This window comes from Mastomys coucha, unplaced genomic scaffold (genome assembly GCF_008632895.1).
Source record: "Mastomys coucha isolate ucsf_1 unplaced genomic scaffold, UCSF_Mcou_1 pScaffold12, whole genome shotgun sequence".
In the NCBI taxonomy this organism is placed as follows: domain Eukaryota; kingdom Metazoa; phylum Chordata; class Mammalia; order Rodentia; family Muridae; genus Mastomys; species Mastomys coucha.
Genome location: NW_022196894.1, coordinates 31,214,764 through 31,232,006, shown reverse-complemented (window position 1 = coordinate 31,232,006; position 17,243 = coordinate 31,214,764). Strand labels below are relative to the sequence as shown.

The window sequence follows — 17,243 nt, the reverse complement described above, 5'->3', positions numbered from 1 at the left end:
TTTGGCGGTTCCTCCGGAAATTGGACATAGTTCTACCAGAGGATCCAGCTATACCACTCCTGGGCATACCCAGAAGATGCTCCAACATGTAATAAGGGCACAGGCTCCACCATGTTCATAGCAGCCTTATTTATAATAGCCAGAAACTGGAAACAACCTAGATGTACCTCCACAGAGGAATGGATACAGAAATTGTGGTATATCTACACAATGGAATACTACTCAGCTATTAAAAACAATAAATTTATGAAATTCTTAGGTAAATGGATGGATCTGGAGAATATCATCCTGAGTGAGGTAACCCAATCACAAAAGAACACACATAGTAAGCACTCTCTGGCAAGTGGTTATTTGCCCAGAAGTTCGGAATACTCAAAGTACAATCCACAAACCACAAGAAACTCAGGAAGAAGGAAGACCAAAATGTGGACACTTCATTCCTTCTTAAAAGGGGGAACAAAATACCCATGGATGGAGTTGCAGAGACTAACTATGGAGCAGAGACTGAAGGAAGGACAATCCAGCCTGATATAGCTGTCTCCTGAGAGGCTCTGACAGTACCTGACTAATACAGAAGTAGAGGTTCACAGCCATCCATTGAACTGAGTACAGGGTCCCCAGTGAAGGAGTTAAAGAAAGGACCGAAGAAGCTGAAGGGTTTGCAGCCCCTTAGGATAAAGGACAATATGAACTAACTAGTACTCCCAGGGACTAAACCACCAACCAAGGAGTACACATGGTGGGACTAATGGCTCTGGCAGCACGTGTATAGTAGAGGATGACCAAGTCGATCATCAATGGGAGGAGAGGCCCTTGGCCCTGTGAAGGTTCTATGCCCCAGTGTAGGGTAATGCCAGGGCCAGTAAGTGGGAGAGGGTGGGGTGGTGAGCAGGGGGAGGGGGAAGGAACAGGGGTTTGTTCTTGTGGTTGTTTTGGGTTTTAGTTTTTTTTTTGCTTTTTTGTTTTGTTTTTTTTTTTAGGAGAAACTGGGAAAGGAGAAATCATAAGACATGTAAATAAAGAAAATATCTAATAAAAAATCTATAATAATATAGTTTGGATCAAAATGGGTGTTTTATGGATATATTACTCCTTTATATATATTTTTAAAGGGCATATGACATTAGGGGAAAGCCTCAATATCTGAAGCAAGTGTCCATCATGAATAAAAAACTGAGCCGACATTGCTCTGTGTCTGGCTCTCTGCTAAGGTAGATAAGGAACCATCGGGGAAGAAGAGAACCGAGCCAGAAAGAACAAGGGCAGATTATAGACAATTCAAGGGAAAAGAAATAGAAGAAGCAAAAAAAAAAAATGAACAAATTATCTTCAATGGTTTACAAAAAGAAAACAAATAGAAAAGGAATACACACTTTTTAATACGGCAGAAATGTAAAAGATCACACCTACCCAATGTTCTCCAAGAGACAGAGAATCAATAACTCGGATCTCCTACTAGTGTGAGTTCAGAACAATCTAATCTGAAGGCAGTATAACAGAACCCAGCAGAACCCAAAGTGCACACTTGACCCTCTTCCTGTGAATTCCATCTGTGACTCGCTCCTGGAGAAACAGACCCTCTCATACACACATCTGAACAAGCTGTTCACATCAGCCATACCTGCAAAGGACCAGAACTGGGGAGATCTGAAATACAGTAACAGGACTTTAAACTCCAATTTCTAATCAGTAACAGGGGCTGTGATGCATGTATGTTCATAGACACGTGTAGCAACAGTTAATGAAAGAAGAGGCCAGGCATTTTACAGAGAGGAAGGACAAGTACATAGGAGAATTTGGAGGGAGGAGAGGGAAAGGGGGCATGATATTATAACTGCAAAAAACCAGAGTGACAGAAGGGTGTTCCCGAGGTGCTTCAGAGCAGAGTGGGGACTGTGGCTAGGTCAGGGAGAATTTACCTGCATCTCTACAAAGAGCAGTCATGTGTGTGTTTGTCACGAGCATACATGCACATGTGCCCCATCTCCTCCTGGGCCACAGGAGTGGGAGACTGGAGCAAGGGAGGGGCAGGTTTACTCTTCCTCTTTGGTGTCAGGATTTAGGGGAGTTCATAAGACAACAGAGCTTTCTTCCCCTGCTTGCTTTTCTCCCTGCCCTCCACTCCTTCCTTCCTTTCTTTTCTGAGACAGGACTGTCGCCCTGTAGCCCAGGCTGACCTTGAACTCATCCCAATCCTCCTGCCTCAGCTTCCTGGGACTATAGGCATGTTTTACCTTTAGAATACAAATAAAGGTGAACCATAGTATATGTTAGGTCTAAAATTTGTCTTTTAAAATGTTTTTTTAATGTTAACATTTATGTGTGTTTCATCTGCAAGTATGTCTGTGTACTACATTGTGAGTCTGATGCCCATGGAAGCCAGAAGACATGAGAGCAGCCAATTCTTCAGCCCCTTGTATGTATGTATGTATGTATGTATGTATGTATGTATGTGTGTATGTGTTTATGTACGTATGCTTTTTTTAAATAATACTAGTCTGTAGAGATGGCTCAGTGGCTATGAGCACTTACTGCTCTTACATAGAGGATCCAGGTTCAGTTCCCACGAGGTAGTCCCCAACTGTCTGTAACTCCAATTCCAGGGACTCTGATTGATTCCGTCTTTTGGCCTCCACAGTATATATACATACATGCAGGCAATACACACACATATACATGCACACACACACAAACACACACGAATGGATGGATGGATAGAACACACACATGAATGGGCGAATGGATGGATGAATGGATGGATAGATGAATAAATAAATAAATAAATAAATAAATAAATCTTAAAAAATAAAGTAGCCCCAGCCAACTAAAGGAAACATAGAACTGAAGTAATAAAGCTACACATAACTCCATAATCCCTGCGAGCCTCGGGCGTAGCTCCTTCCAGTCTTTTTCAAGTGTCTTTTTTCCCCTCTAACAGTTGAAGACATTCTGTTAAATCCATTGTAAAAGTTTATGGTCTGGTTTCAGTTTGGGGTTTTTAACTACAGGGAAAACAGTCTGCTTGATAAAACCCAATGATGCCCGTTGCTATGGGAATTCTTGAAAATAAATTTCAGCTGGAACTACACCCTGCTAATGTATCGACCAGAAAGGAGGAGAAGCACTTGGAGTCACTTAGAAGGGCAGCCAAGAAAGCCTTCAATGGAGAAGGAAAACACATGAGTCTAGTGAAGTTTGAGGTGGCCAGCAGCACTGCCCTGTCAGTCAACTGTGGTCTCTTAGCAACTGTGTCAGTAGAGGGGGCGGGCACCTGGGAGTCTGGGACTGGGTAGACTGTTTCTCCCTTCAGAGACAGTTCAGCAGCCAAAGGCCTGTCTGTCTCCCTCAGAGTGAGAGCCATGGCTGCAGGATGGTGCAAGGCCAGGAAAAAGTACCCTGTCCCTCCAGCAGAGAAGCCCCAGAGAGCATGCTGTAGCACTTCAGGTGAGCCAGGGTTGGCACTGGAGTGGGTCCTGGGACCCCTTCTGTATAGGAGTCAGCCCTTCTGGATGTCAGTGGGGAACATCAGAGGATGTGCTATTTCTGGCATTGGAACTACAATATATGGAGAAATAGCAGTATGTACCAACTGCTGGCCAGTCTACAGCCAACAGCATTTAAAAGGTAAGACTGGAGGTGCTGCAGAGATGGCTCAGTGGTTAAGAGCCCTTGCTGTTCTTCCAGAGGACCTGGGTTCGATACCCAGCACTCATGTCAAGCAGTTCACAACCATCTATAACTCCAGACCCAAGGGATCTGATACCAGCAGGCACCTGCACACCTGTGATGTATACACGAACAGGCACACACCTAAAGGCATATTAAAAATAAAATTATAATGGTGTGTACAGCTTGTTTGTTAATACAGGCAAGACTAGGAAGAACACAGTGCCAAGGGAAAAAGCAGAGAGCAGACGAGCTTATTGTATGAAACAGGCCACTTCCTACCCCAGGATGAGCTTGGCTATAGCAATGTATCTGGTTTCAAACCCCAGCCATGCCATGCATCAGCACAAATATTGCACCTTTCTCTGTCTGTAAAATGGATATCAGCGTTCCCATCTCAAAGGTCCTGGCAGGAGCTATGTAAGACAAGCTGTGACAAATAGCACAATGCCCAGAATGGCAGGTACCCGGGCACAGTGACTATCACCTCCACCAGCATCATGGGTCCCTGCCTGGGCTGAAGAGTATTCTAAACATATCTGTTGGTCCCCTCTCCCTCTCTTTAAAGACTAGTGTCTATTAAACACCGAGATCCTGGAGTGCACAGTATTGCACTCCAGCATCCTGGTGACAGCTGTGTATGCTGACGACAAACAACACAAATCAGAAAGTGGCAAAGTTACAGACTTTTAGAGACACGGGATGTTGGATTCATGCAGCTAGGCTTCCATGAAGCCCAGGAAACCCTGGGTTAGATTAGACCAGTGGTTCTCAACCTCCCTAATGCTGTGACCCTTTAATTCAGTTCCTCATTATAACAGTAAATATCTGTGTTTTCTGATGGTCTTAGGTGACCCCTGTGAGAGAGTCATTCGACCCCAAAAGGAGACACAACCCACAGGTTGAGAATCACTGGATTAGCCAGTGATGGGTTCATTGAATGGTTACAACATGTCTGGGCATAGAGATGCACACCTTTAGTCCCAGTACTTGAGAGACAGAGGCAGGTGGCTCTCTTTGAGTTTGAGGTCAGCTTGGTCTACATAGTAAGTTCTGGGACAGCTAGAGCCACATAGTGAAACCTTGTCTCAATAGAATAGAATAGAATAGAATAGAATAGAATAGAATAGAATAGAATAGAATAGAATAGAATAGAATAGAATAGGAGAAAAGAAAAAGATACACCATTTACTTTATCCCAAAGAGTAAAAAGTTCTAACTGGCCACTTGATCATTTTATGCTTAGATAAGGATCACACATTTTTATTTTGAAAAATAATTTAGCATATAAAGCAACAGATAATGGAGCATTTCAGTAGCCATCTCTATGAAATGACAACTGTCAACACTTGTCATAGTTTGCTCTGTTTTACAAGATAAGCTCTCAGTATTGTGTTCACAATCTTCCTGCCTCAGCCTCGCAAATATTTACATACAGGTGCCACCATGTCCCGAAACATATATTTACATCACATTCTTAAAATAACCTGGAAGATAACATCGAAGTCTGTTTTCCTCTCTGTCCCTACATTTCTTTCTTGCTCAGTGTTCCAGTCATTGCTATGGAGTTGGTCTCTGCTCACCTGCTTGTACTTTTGTTTGGCCAAAGTTGTGTTATCTATATTTGTTTTAATAGAAAAGACAGAAACAGAATCATGGGAAATATATGAAGTAAAAGTGTGTGTGTGTGTGTGTGTGTGTGTGTGTGTATGTGTGTTGTGTGCTTATATGTGAGTGAGGTGGGTTGTTGTGAATGTGTGTGTTGTGTCTCTGTGTGTGTGTGTATGTGTCTCCATATGTATTTGTGTGTTTATGTGTGAATGTGGGGGCAGTATCTGTAGGGGGACATTTGTGTGTTTGGAAGTGCTTGTGTGTGTGTGTGTGGAGGGGCTTCCGAGCCCAGGGAGCTGAACCCTGATGGACCTGTTCATATGATTAGGGCCAGCCTACCCTAGTCAGAGGTGCAGCCCACAGGAGAGGGAGGGTACTCTGAAAAGCAGACCTATCCGTATCTACAAAGCACTGCACTCCAGGGCTTACCTGGGTCCAGGATCCGTATCTACAAAGCACTGCACTCCCAGGCTTACCTCGGTCCAGGTGGGTGAAAGAGCCCACCACAAAGTCCAGGGTTGAGACAGCCAGCAGGAACAGCAGCAGCAGCTGGAGGCGGATTATCCACTTGACACCTGCCAGGTTGATGCCCAGCAAAGCCAGAAGCACAGCAACTGAAATTCCTCGCACTGCCCAGATGTTCCTGAGGCCCAGCAGATCTGAGATTGACTCCGCAAAGCCAGTGATGTACATGGCACCTGCAACACACTGCCGGGCATTCCCCGGTGGGGAGAGCCAGCAACAGAGAGGCATCAGCAGCAGATCTGCCTGCTCACGGACACACACATGCACCAGTCCTGTGGCTCTGTCTGTGGCTCTGTCTGTCAGGTCAAACCCACTCTTCTACGGGGGAACCTGACTCAGGCCCCATTTCACATCCACATCTTGAACAAGAGAAGAATAAGCCCTGGGCTGAGAGCTGTCAGTGGTAAACAGGACATAACAATTATGAGATGTTGGGTCAGGAGGCGTTTGGTCTTCTCTGCCTGCACTATTCAAGAACTAAATGTCTACACAGGGCTCGGTCCTCGGAGCCACAGAAGCATGCTCCCACAAACATCTAAATGCCAGTACTTTTAATGAGAGTACATGTATAAGCATGTGTGAATGAGTGTCTGTATATGTGAGTGTGGGTGTATGTGAGTGTGTATGTGTGAATGAGCATGTGTGTGTGAGTATGTATATGTGTGGATGAGTATGTGAGGGCATGCACATGTGTGAATAAGTGTATGTATGTGTGTGAATGAGGGTGTGTAGGTGAGTATGTGTGTTTGTGTGTGTGAATGGGTATGAATGTGTGAGTGAGTGTGTGTGAATGAGTGTGTGTGAATGAATGTGTGTGAATGAGTATGTGTGAGTGGATGTATGTGTGAGTGGATGTATGTATGTGTATGACTGTGTCCATGTGAATGTATGTGTGTTAATGAGTGTGGGTATGTGTGTGAATGAGTGTGTCTAGGTGAGTGTGTGTGTTTGTGTGTGTGAATGAGTATGAATGTGTGAGTGTGTGTGTATATATATATGTGTGTGTGAATGAGTTTGTGTGAATGAGTGTGTGTGGATGTGTGTGTGTGAGTGGATGGATGGATATGTATGACTATGTTCATGTGAGTGTATGTGGGTAAATGAGTATGGGTATATGAGTATGCGTATGTGTGTGTTGAGTGTGTGTATGTATGTAAGAGTGTGTGTGTGTATGTGTGTGTGTGTCCAAGTCCACCTCTTTCTTGAAACAGGTTCTCTCAGTGGCCTAGACCTGACCAAGTATGTTAGGCTGACTGACCAGTAGCCCCACGGATCCTCTTACCTCTGCCTCTCTAGTGCATACCACCATACCTTGATGATACTGGGTCTGGGGATCAAACTCATGCCCCCAGGCTTGCAAACGAAGCACTTTACTGAGTAAACTGTCTTCCCAGCCTGTAAGTGTGGTGATTTGGTTTGGTTGGTATCATTTGGTTTTGGTTCCTTAAGACAGGGTCTAACACTGTAGCCCAGGCTGACCCAGATCTCACTATATATCCCAAATTAGCTTCGAACTCACAGTAGTCCTCCTGCCTCAGCCTTCTGAACCCTAGACTTATAGACATAAGCCACAATTCTTGGCAGTATTAGTTTTTTAATTATCTAGCTGCCAAGCATGATGGCACACACCTATAATTCCAGTACTCAGGAGGCAGAAGCAGGAGGCTAATTGAAAGCTAAGGCCAGCCTAATCTACATAGGCCACTCAGGGAGGTATAGCATGAGCCTGTCTCAAATAAATAGATAATATAAAATTTAGAACTAAAATAAGAAAGAGTGAGAGGCACATCTTTTCAATGTGATGTGTGACAAAGGTGACCACAGGCCTCCCAGGTGACATCAGAGCCTGGATCACCATTCTCTACCGATCGAATTGGCAGTAAATATCCCAGACTAAGTGAAGTTACATACTAACTTACAGACTGGTTTCTTCCAATCTATAGCAGATACAGAAATAACTTTTGCCTGGTGACCAGACAGCCCAAAGGATTAGGATTCACAGTCCTATAAGGTAGTTGTTAGTTTGATATCTAACCCAGCTAACTCATCCCCATTTTCTCATTAAAGTGTCCCTCTGGCCTCCACACCTCACTCAGCACTCTGGAACATCTTACTGCTACACTCATTCATATACTGTGTGCTTGGTACATGATTATCTTATATTTGTCTAGAGTCATAATTTTGCATTTTTTTGGAAATATGGGAAAGGCAGGTCCAAACAAATAGTTAAGAGTGACATGAACTGGGTCTGGTGGTATACACTGTAATGCCAGCACTTAGAAGGTAGAAGCAGGTGAATCTTTGTGAGTTCAAGGCCATCACAGCCTACAGAGCCACACAGTGAGATTCTGTCTTAAAAAAAAATTTTAAGTGTCATGTGGGGCCAACAAGATGGCTCACCAGGTAGAGGCACTTAGCCTGATGACCAAGGCACTTGTCACTGAGCCTAATGACCTGAGTGTGAATTCCAGGACTCACAGGGTTGAAGGAGAAAGTCACTCTTGCAAGTTGTCCTTTGGTTTACACATGCACAGCCACACACACACATACATACATACATACATACACACACACATGCAAACACATGCACACATACATGCATACACATATTAGCACCCACATACATGCATGAATACATACATAAGCATCCTCGCACATACATGCACACACATGCACACCCACATACATACATGCATGCATATATGTATACACACTCACACATACATGCAGTATATACATACTACACAATATATGCATACCCACACATAAATGTATATACACATGCATACCCACAACATACATATGCACACATGCACATCTTCACAGATGCATGCATACATACATGTACACCACACACATATACCTGCATATACACACATATACACCACACACATATGCATATACAAATGCACAATAAACAAATGTCATAGAACTTTTATGGCATGAAGATCGTTTTGTGCAATCATCAGTGTCAGTCACCTTCCTTCAGCCCCATGCTCTGCTGGTCAGTGCGGCCCTGCCTTTGCCATTATCCAGGAACAAATACAGTTCAAGCTTACTCAAGTTCTTCCTTTTCCATGAACTCGTTCTTATCCCCCAAGTCTCTCAGTAGGCCTCCCACTTACCCACAGCACTATTCAGTTATCAGGGTCCAGATTCTACTATTGTTTCATGGTTATAAATTTGTCTCCTGCAGCAAGAATACAAACACCCTTTAAAAGCAAAATATTTGGGGTGGGAAGCCGGCTCAGTGGTTAAAGCACAAGGCTGCATAGGGGAGAAGGCTAATATTCAGAACCCAAGGAAAAAGCTGGCCGGGTGTGGTGGTCAACGGTAATCCTAACATTCCATTAGGAGGCACACGAAGGGGATCTCCAGAGATTCCCAGCCGGAATTAGTGAAGTACGAATTCAGCAAGAAGCCCCTGCCTCAATAAATAAAGAGTTATAGAAGAAAAGATCAGTGTCAACTTCAGGCCTTCACATGCATGCATACACACATGCACATGTACATAGGAAAGCACATAATCACGCAGGTTCATGCATCACAAATACATGCTGTACTGGTTGGTTTTGTGTGTCAACTTGACACAGGCTAGAGTTATCACAGAGAAAGGAGCTTCAGTTGGGGAAGTGTCTCCATGAGATCCAGCTGTGGGGCATTTTCTTAATTAGTGATCAAGTGGGTAGGGCCCCTTGTGGGTGGTGCCATCCCTGGATTGGAAGTCTTGGGTTCTATAAGAGAGCAGGCTGAGCAAGCCAGGGGAAGCAAGCCAGTAAGGAACATCTCTCCATGGCCTCTGCATCAGCTCCTGCTTCCTGACCTGCCTGAGTTCCAGTCCTGACTTCCTCTGGTGATCAACAGCAATGTGGAAGTAAGCTGAATAAACCCTTTCCTCCCCAACTTGCTTCTTGGTCATGATGTTTGTGCAGGAATAGAAACCTTGACTAAGACACATGCTAAAAAATCTTAATGTTTGTGTCATGTCTTCAATATCTTCCATTTGCAAAGCATGATGCACACGCTCAGTGAATACTGTGTGATACACTGACTTTCAATGTCAATGTCTGTGGCCTAAATTACTACTGTATTTTTCTCTCTCACTAACTCAGATAAATCTGGCTTGGAAAAGCCCTGACAACATGATACGTTATCAACCACACCCTCTTGCTGCTTAGTTAGGAAGGAGGAAGTCTGAGTCCCTAGGTGAACACAAATAAAAAAGCATAAGGACTCTCCCCCAGCCAGGGTTCTGTAGAGGAACAGAACAAACGGATGTGTGTGCAATTACAAAATGGATGTATCAAGTTGGCTTGCACAGTCAAAGGCAAGGTTGTCCTGTGATGGTCATTTACAAGCTGGGAAACCAGACAAATGCATGGTAGCTAAATCTAAGCTGATGAAAGCCTCGCAACAAGAGGGACAGCACCAGTCTAAAGCCAAGGTCTGGCAGCTCCCTAGAGGTCCCCGGTGAGGGTCTGCATTGAAAGGCCACCAAAGCTGGCGTCTGCTGTTCATAGGTGGTGGCGTTCATGCACATGCTGAGGAGGACTTCATCATCCACTCTAACTCCCTCTGAGATCCGACCCTCAGCTTACCAGGCTGTGGCACCCACAGCCAGGACAGCTTTTGGTCCTTCTCTTGTTCACCCTCAGAGACACAGCAAGAAGTGGGCTTTACTTCCTCTGTATCTGACCAAGTTGATAGTCAAGGTTAGAAATGAGAGCACTTGTCTAAAAGCCCAGAAGGTAGACAGGAGGATTGTGAATTCAAGAGTAGCTTGGATTACTTGGCAACATTCAGATAGACTAGACGATATAGTGAGATCCCGAGTGGGGAGAGGGAAGAGCCAACACGCCATCAGAGATTATGGTATTGCCTTTACATTTCTAACAGGTAGACACATCCATCTCCACAGAACTGGAATGCCTGGGTACATTAGGGGTGTACTGTCGTCAGAAGTACCTTGTACCCAGTTACAAAGTGAGGCCATCTCAGCAAAAAAAAGTGCAACCTGTGCATCAGCCCCCATGTGCAGGAAGTATATTCGCTTCCGGCTCACAGCTCAAGCCTTAGCCTACATCCTGCTTGGGACAGCTGACACAGGGCGGGTCTGAGCCCCAGGCCTTCCCAGGGCAAGCCAGCTGTCCGAAGGCATCCAGGCTGGGAAGTTGCTCTTCCTTGGAAAGCATTACTGAGTTTCTGTAAACATTCCCAGAGCTCATTATGGTTGAAGAGTGTTTTCATTACCTCCTGACATTTACAATAAAGGACTTTCCTCTTTCTTTACCATTCTCAACGTGGAAACGTCTGACGCTCCCTGCCACATGTGGTGGGGTGGTCACCATTTGAAAGAGAAGAGGCTGTTTTCTTAGGAGAGAACATCCAGCCCAGGGTATTTGTTTTGAATGAATCAGATGTTCAGGAGACCTGAGCAGAAGCTGGCTGCTCCTCCCTTCCACACCCTCTGTCAGGCTCTAATCTAGGCTGCAGTAGGCAGCCAGTATGGATTGCTCAGTCTCACAGTGAAAGCTCTAAGCCTTGGTCTGGTCTTCAGAAGCTTTCTGCTCCTCTACTGTTGGTGTAGGGAATCCAGCACAGAACACATTAGCCACGATAAATGCTTTTACACAGTCAACACTGCCACATCCAAGTAAGGAGCCCAAAGAGGCCCTTCAGATGGACTCAGGTGAGTGGAACAGGCACATAGGAGGGTTCCTAGCTGGCCTTGCCCATTCTGGTCCCATAGAATAGGTGGCTAGCCAGGCTTGACACTTGAGGCAGGAAGGTTCGTATAAAGGCATGTGTATATATAGGTATGTATAGGACATTCAAGATGGTTTTTAAGTTTTTGTTGTTTCATATGGGACTTTTTACTAATTTTATTAATTTTTATTCTAGTGGATGGGTGCTTTGCTTGTGGGTATGTCTGTGCACCTCTTGGGTAATTGGTGCCCATGTAGGCCAAAAGAGGGAGGGAGTCAGATCCCCTGACCACCTGTTGGTGCTGGAAATCAAATCCAGGTCTTTTGGGAAAGCAGTCGATGTTCTTTTTTGACTGCTGAGCTGTCTCTCGAGCCTACATGGCAAGATTTTTAAAGTCATGATTCTAATCAGGCATTAGAGGTTTTAGGCCTAACATTCTAGCATGTGAGAGGCTCACCATGGGTTCAAGGTCAGCCTAAACTACAGAGGAAAAAAAGACACAAAGGTGAGTGGATAATGAACAGGGATGAATCTGGGAAGAGTTGGGGTGTGTTTGAATATGATCAAAACACACTGAGTGAAATTCTCAAAGAACTAATAATAGTAGTTTTAAAATATAGGGGCTGGAGACAGCTCAGTGGTTAATAGTATATATTACACATTACAGAGGATTCCAGCAACCTATTAGCTCCAGCTCCAGGAATCCAGTGCCCTCTACTGGCCTCCACGGGCCCTGCTCTCATGTGCTCAATCCCTCACCAACACCATCACATGTACATAATTAAAGATAAAAAAATACCCAGACATGATGGCCCACACCTTAATTCCAGAAGTCAGGAGGTGGAGACAGATACATCTCTGTAAGTTCAAGACCAGCATAGTCTACACAGTGAGTTCTAAGCAAGCCAGGGCTACATAGTTAGACTCTGTCTCCAAAAAAACATCTTGTGTTTGATATGTGACATGAACGGAGAAAAAAGACTACGGAGATGGAAAGCCACGGGAAGGGAGCAGGGAGGTGGGGGAGTGGAAGAGCTGATAAAAAAAAATTTCACAGGAAAAAACATCACAATGAAAATCATATGGGGTTGGAGGGATGGCTCAACAGCTAGGAGCACTGGTTGTTCTTCCAGAGGACCTGGGTTCAATTCCCAGCACCCACATGCCAACTCAAATGTGACTATAACTCCAGTTCCAGGGCTTCTGACATCTGGAAAAGACATACATGCAGGCAAAACATCAGTGAATATAAAATAAAAATAAATTATATATTTAAAAAAGGAGGAAAACCTAATAATATTTCACTATAAAGATTAAATAGAGGTTGTGGATAAATCTATCTTGATTGATCAAAAAGAGAGATGAATTCAAATGACTGAAGTAAGGAATGAAAGAAGTATTACTACTGCCAGATTTAGAGAAATAAAGAGGAGAACAGGGGAACAGTTAATATATATATATATCCCATACTCCAGAGAGCCAGGATAAAGTGGATAATCATGGAGAAAGACACAACCTGCCAACATTACACAAAACAGGAAGTCAGGATGCTCCTGTGCAGGGAGAGAATATGCTAATAATCAGAAATTTTAAACCAAGTATAACCAAGAATCCCAAGACCAGATAGTGGCACCGACGTGTTCTACTTAGCATTTATAGAGTTAACGCTAACCCTTACATATCTCCAAAGACTAGAAGAGAGGGGAACCCCCCCACTCCCACCAAGTAAGTCCTTACAGCAGTGTTAACACAATACCAAAAGCAGACAAAGGCATCTCACAGAAGCTGCAGGCCAGCATCCCTCGGGAGTGTGTACCAACATCCTCTCAGCAAAGCTGGAGCAGATAGAACCCAGAAGCCAATAGAAGAACCGAAGGGTAAGGCCCTTGGCAAGAGACTCCACCCAAAGGAGCTCGGACAGCCAAGGACCCATCAGTACTGACTACACAGACTGCTGACAGCAGCCCAGGCCCTGAAATTTCTCAACCACAGCTGCCTATGCTGGGCAAACTTTGTGATGAAACTTCCTTCCAGTCAGACCATTTAACAATAGCTGAGAGACCCAGTATCCTCTCCTCACTGGGTTGGGTGTTCAGCCCCTGTCCTCATTTGTCTGCCCAGAGAGTGTAGAAAGTGAGGCTGTCCATATGACCAGCCTGCAGCCACTGTGGCTACAGGACAGAGTAGGAAAGCGTCTCCCTACAACCCATAGGGTGGTGAAGCAGGCTGGCGATGACTGCAAGCTATCTGAAAATGGCAGTCACAGGGGCAATGCATGTATCAAACTCTTTTGAAACTTGTAAATTTTGCATTGATTAGGCATTTTTCCTCATGTGAATATCCAGCTTCAGAAAAGTTCCAAAGTCTGAAAGTTGTTGGGGTTTGTTGTTTGTTTGCTTGCTTTTTTTTTTTTTCTATTGTGCGAGAGCTTTGGTTTACTTTGGTTGGGTTTGGTTTGGTTGAGCTAGGTTGAGTTGGGTTGAGTTGGTTGGGTTGGGTTGAGCTGGATTGGGTTTGGTTAGGTTGGGCTGAGCTGGACTGGGCTGGTTTGGTGTGTGTTGGGTTAATTGGTTTGGGCTGGATTGGGCTGGGCTGGGCTGGGCTGGATTGGTTTGGGCTGGATTGGGCTGGATTGGGTTGGGCTGGGCTGGGTTTGGCTGGGTTGAGTTGGGCTGAGCTAGGTTGGTTTGTGTTGGGTTAATTGGCTTGGGTTAGGTTGGGTTGGGTTGGGTTAGGCTGGTTTGGGTTGGTTTGGGTTGAGTTGTCTTGCTTTAGGTTGATTGGGTTGGGTTGGGTTGGGTTGGTTTGGGTTGGGTTGACTGGGTTGGGCTGGGCTGGGCTGGGCTGGGTTGGGTTGGGTTGGGTTGGGTTGGGTTGGGTTGGGTTTGGTAGGGATTTTTCTGTTGTTGTTTTGTTTTTTGTTTGGTATGATTTTCTTTTTTTAGAGACAGGGTCTTACTATTTTCCCAGGCTGACCTAATAATGGTCACAGCCCTCCTACACTAACCACCCAGATGCTAGGATTATAAGCATGGGTCACCACATCCAGCTTCAAAATATGAAAATTGTAAGCCACGCTCAATACAACCTGTGCTCAAACGTTTTGGATTTTTGGAGTAGTATGGATTTTTGAGTTTTTTAATTATGGATGTTCAACATATACCATATTTCCAAATCTTTCTCCAATAAAAACAACTGACTTTCCAGGCAGTGGCGGCACACATCTTTAGTGCCAGCAGGCAGATCTCTGAGTTCAAGGCCATCTTGGTCTGCAAAGTGAGTTCAAGGACAGCAAGGGCTATAGACAAACTCTATCTCAAAAAACAACACAAAACAAAAAAGCAACTGCCTTTTGGGAGCAAGTAATGAGGTGCCTCCTGTGCACCTGTCCTACACATAGCATGTACACCTTCACATACGCACACACTCATGCACACACACACTCTCACATACTAATGCACATACTCATGCACACATATCCATACTCACATACTCATGCACACCCTCACACATGCATATACACTCAACCACCCTCACGTACTCATGCATACCCTCACACACACACACACACATACACACACACTCATAAACACACATTCACCACAGACTCATGCCCTCGGTTCTGTGCTGTTAGAGAATATGATGTATTTATGCTGATCTGTGCCTCTGCTGCCTGCCTAAAGTGAAAAGTAACAAACCCCTTTTATTTTCTTTTTTAATTGTTTTTCAACTACCCACTACTCTTTGTTTTTCCATAAAACCCTTTTTTGGTCCAAGCCACAGTTACAAAAGCTGCTTCTTAATGTTCAATGTCTTCCCAGCATCCCTGTGTCCCATCCCTGTGCTTCAGCTAAATAAACTCTAGATGAACCTGAACATTTCTCCTCGCCTGCTGATTTCCTTTCTGGCTTTGTCCACCGCAATGTGGCCTTCTCATTGGATTGTGCCTCAATCGAAGTATTAAGGGGCCCGTGGCTGCTTAAGGCCACTCAACCCATCAGACCTGCCAGAGCCTCACCACCATAGTAGAGGCCTCTGGTAGAGGTACAATGCCTACCTACAGTGCAAAGCTGCCTGCCATGCACGCCCCTCCAAGAAAAGCTGTTAGACCCTGACCCTGGTCACCCTAGGAAGTCATGAGGCAGAGGTGGGAGGAGACAGGAGCTCTAGAGTTCAGGACTGGTGGTGCAAGCTCCTCCTCAGAGCCCAGTGTGGTCCTCTGTCAAGTGGGGCCCTTGTTTTTAACCCTTGTATCCCCTGGGGTCAAATGAGGAAGTGAAGAGAGACAATGGCAAATGAACAGTTAAGAAGTCAGTTCCTGCTACAGTCTCACCTGTCCAAATACATACAGCAGCCCTACAGTGCCTCCCATCTGCCCACCAAGCACTGAGGAGATCATGGAGTAGACGCCGCCACTGCCGATCCCACCATGCTCTGTGGCGACGCCAATGCCAGACAGCACAGTGATGAGGGCTACAAGGATGACGAAGGACACCAGGAGCAAGCCCAGGAGCACACCTGTGTTTCCCTGCGGCAGAAGGGGGAGGTATGTCAGAGTTAGGAAAAACATCTTGCTTAGGGCTGTTCGAGATGGAAGCCCTGAGCACCTCTACCCACGAGGTGATCCATAGGCCAGAGGGGCACCACGAAGGACGATGAGAAAAGAAGTGCAAAGTACCAGGAGAGCTAAGGCCCACACAAAGTTTCAGGTGGAAAGTCCACCCTTCAAACTCTACGGCTTCATCCCACATGTTGATAAAGGGAAGGCAATTCAAGAGAGTTGCCAGCAGGGCTGAGGGATGTCAAGAGAGTCGCCAGCAGGGCTGAGGGATGAGCTGGCTCAGCAGTTAAGAGCACTGCTTGTTCTCTCAGAGGATCAGGGTACAGTTCTCAGCACCCACATGGTGGCTCATAACCATCTCTAATTCCAGTTCCAGGGGATCCAGGGGATTTGATGCCCTTTCCTGATCCCTCAGGTACTAGGCATACATGTGGTACCCATATATGTAGGCAAACACTCCTACATACAAAGGTAAAATTTAAAGAGAGATCTACCAGGAGCCTGCAAATCTACCATACAGGTAATCTTGACCTAGCATGAAAGGATATGCTTACTTGCTCTCTCTCTCTCTCTGTCTGTCTCTCTCTCTTCTTCCCTTCCTCCTTCCCTCCCTCTGCAGTCCTCTTAGCCACACCAGCCTCCTGCCTAGAAAGCTCTTTCTACTTATTCTACGCCAATGCCAGACAGCACAGTGATGAGGGCCACAAGGGTAACGAAGGACACCAGGACCAAGTCCAGGACCAAGACTCAGTCTTCAGGACTTGTTCCTCTGGTGGCTGGTACTAGCACCCTTCCTCTGAGCCCTGCAGTACTCACAGCCTTGTGCTTATCTATCTCCATACTTGCTCAGTCTCTATTGGCCAAGGTCAGCCCCTATCTCCAGCTAAGTGTCTATTTACAGTCTCTTCCCAGGTCAGCCCCGATCCCCAGGTGTGAACTGTGAGAGGGGACTCGTTTTCCACATCCCTTCGTGCTCACCGGGCTTAGCATCCCCACCAACTTAGTCCTCACTAAGTACTTGCCGGTCAAATAAGTACACATTCCTGGAAATGTACGTCACCATGTACAAACATCTCAGTGTGAAAAGAGAAAGAAGGTATGGGCTGGGTTTGTGTGTCATCTTGACACAAGCTGGAGTTATCACAGAGAAAGGAGCTTCAGGTGAGGAAGTGCC

At 45.3% G+C, this 17,243-nt stretch overlaps 1 protein-coding gene across 2 annotated transcripts in view; it reads right to left on the bottom strand.

Moving 5' to 3' along the window:
• Slc12a8 (solute carrier family 12 member 8) overlaps positions 1–17,243 on the bottom strand; it is a 166,939-nt gene that overhangs the window by 128,869 nt on the left and 20,827 nt on the right. For both annotated transcript variants that reach the window (XM_031363721.1, XM_031363722.1), the window contains 2 exons: positions 15,842–16,036; positions 5,754–5,985 (listed from right to left, as the gene is read on the bottom strand). In XM_031363721.1, coding sequence (XP_031219581.1) covers positions 5,754–5,985; positions 15,842–16,036 — 427 coding nt within the window. The remainder of the gene's footprint in view (positions 1–5,753; positions 5,986–15,841; positions 16,037–17,243) is intronic.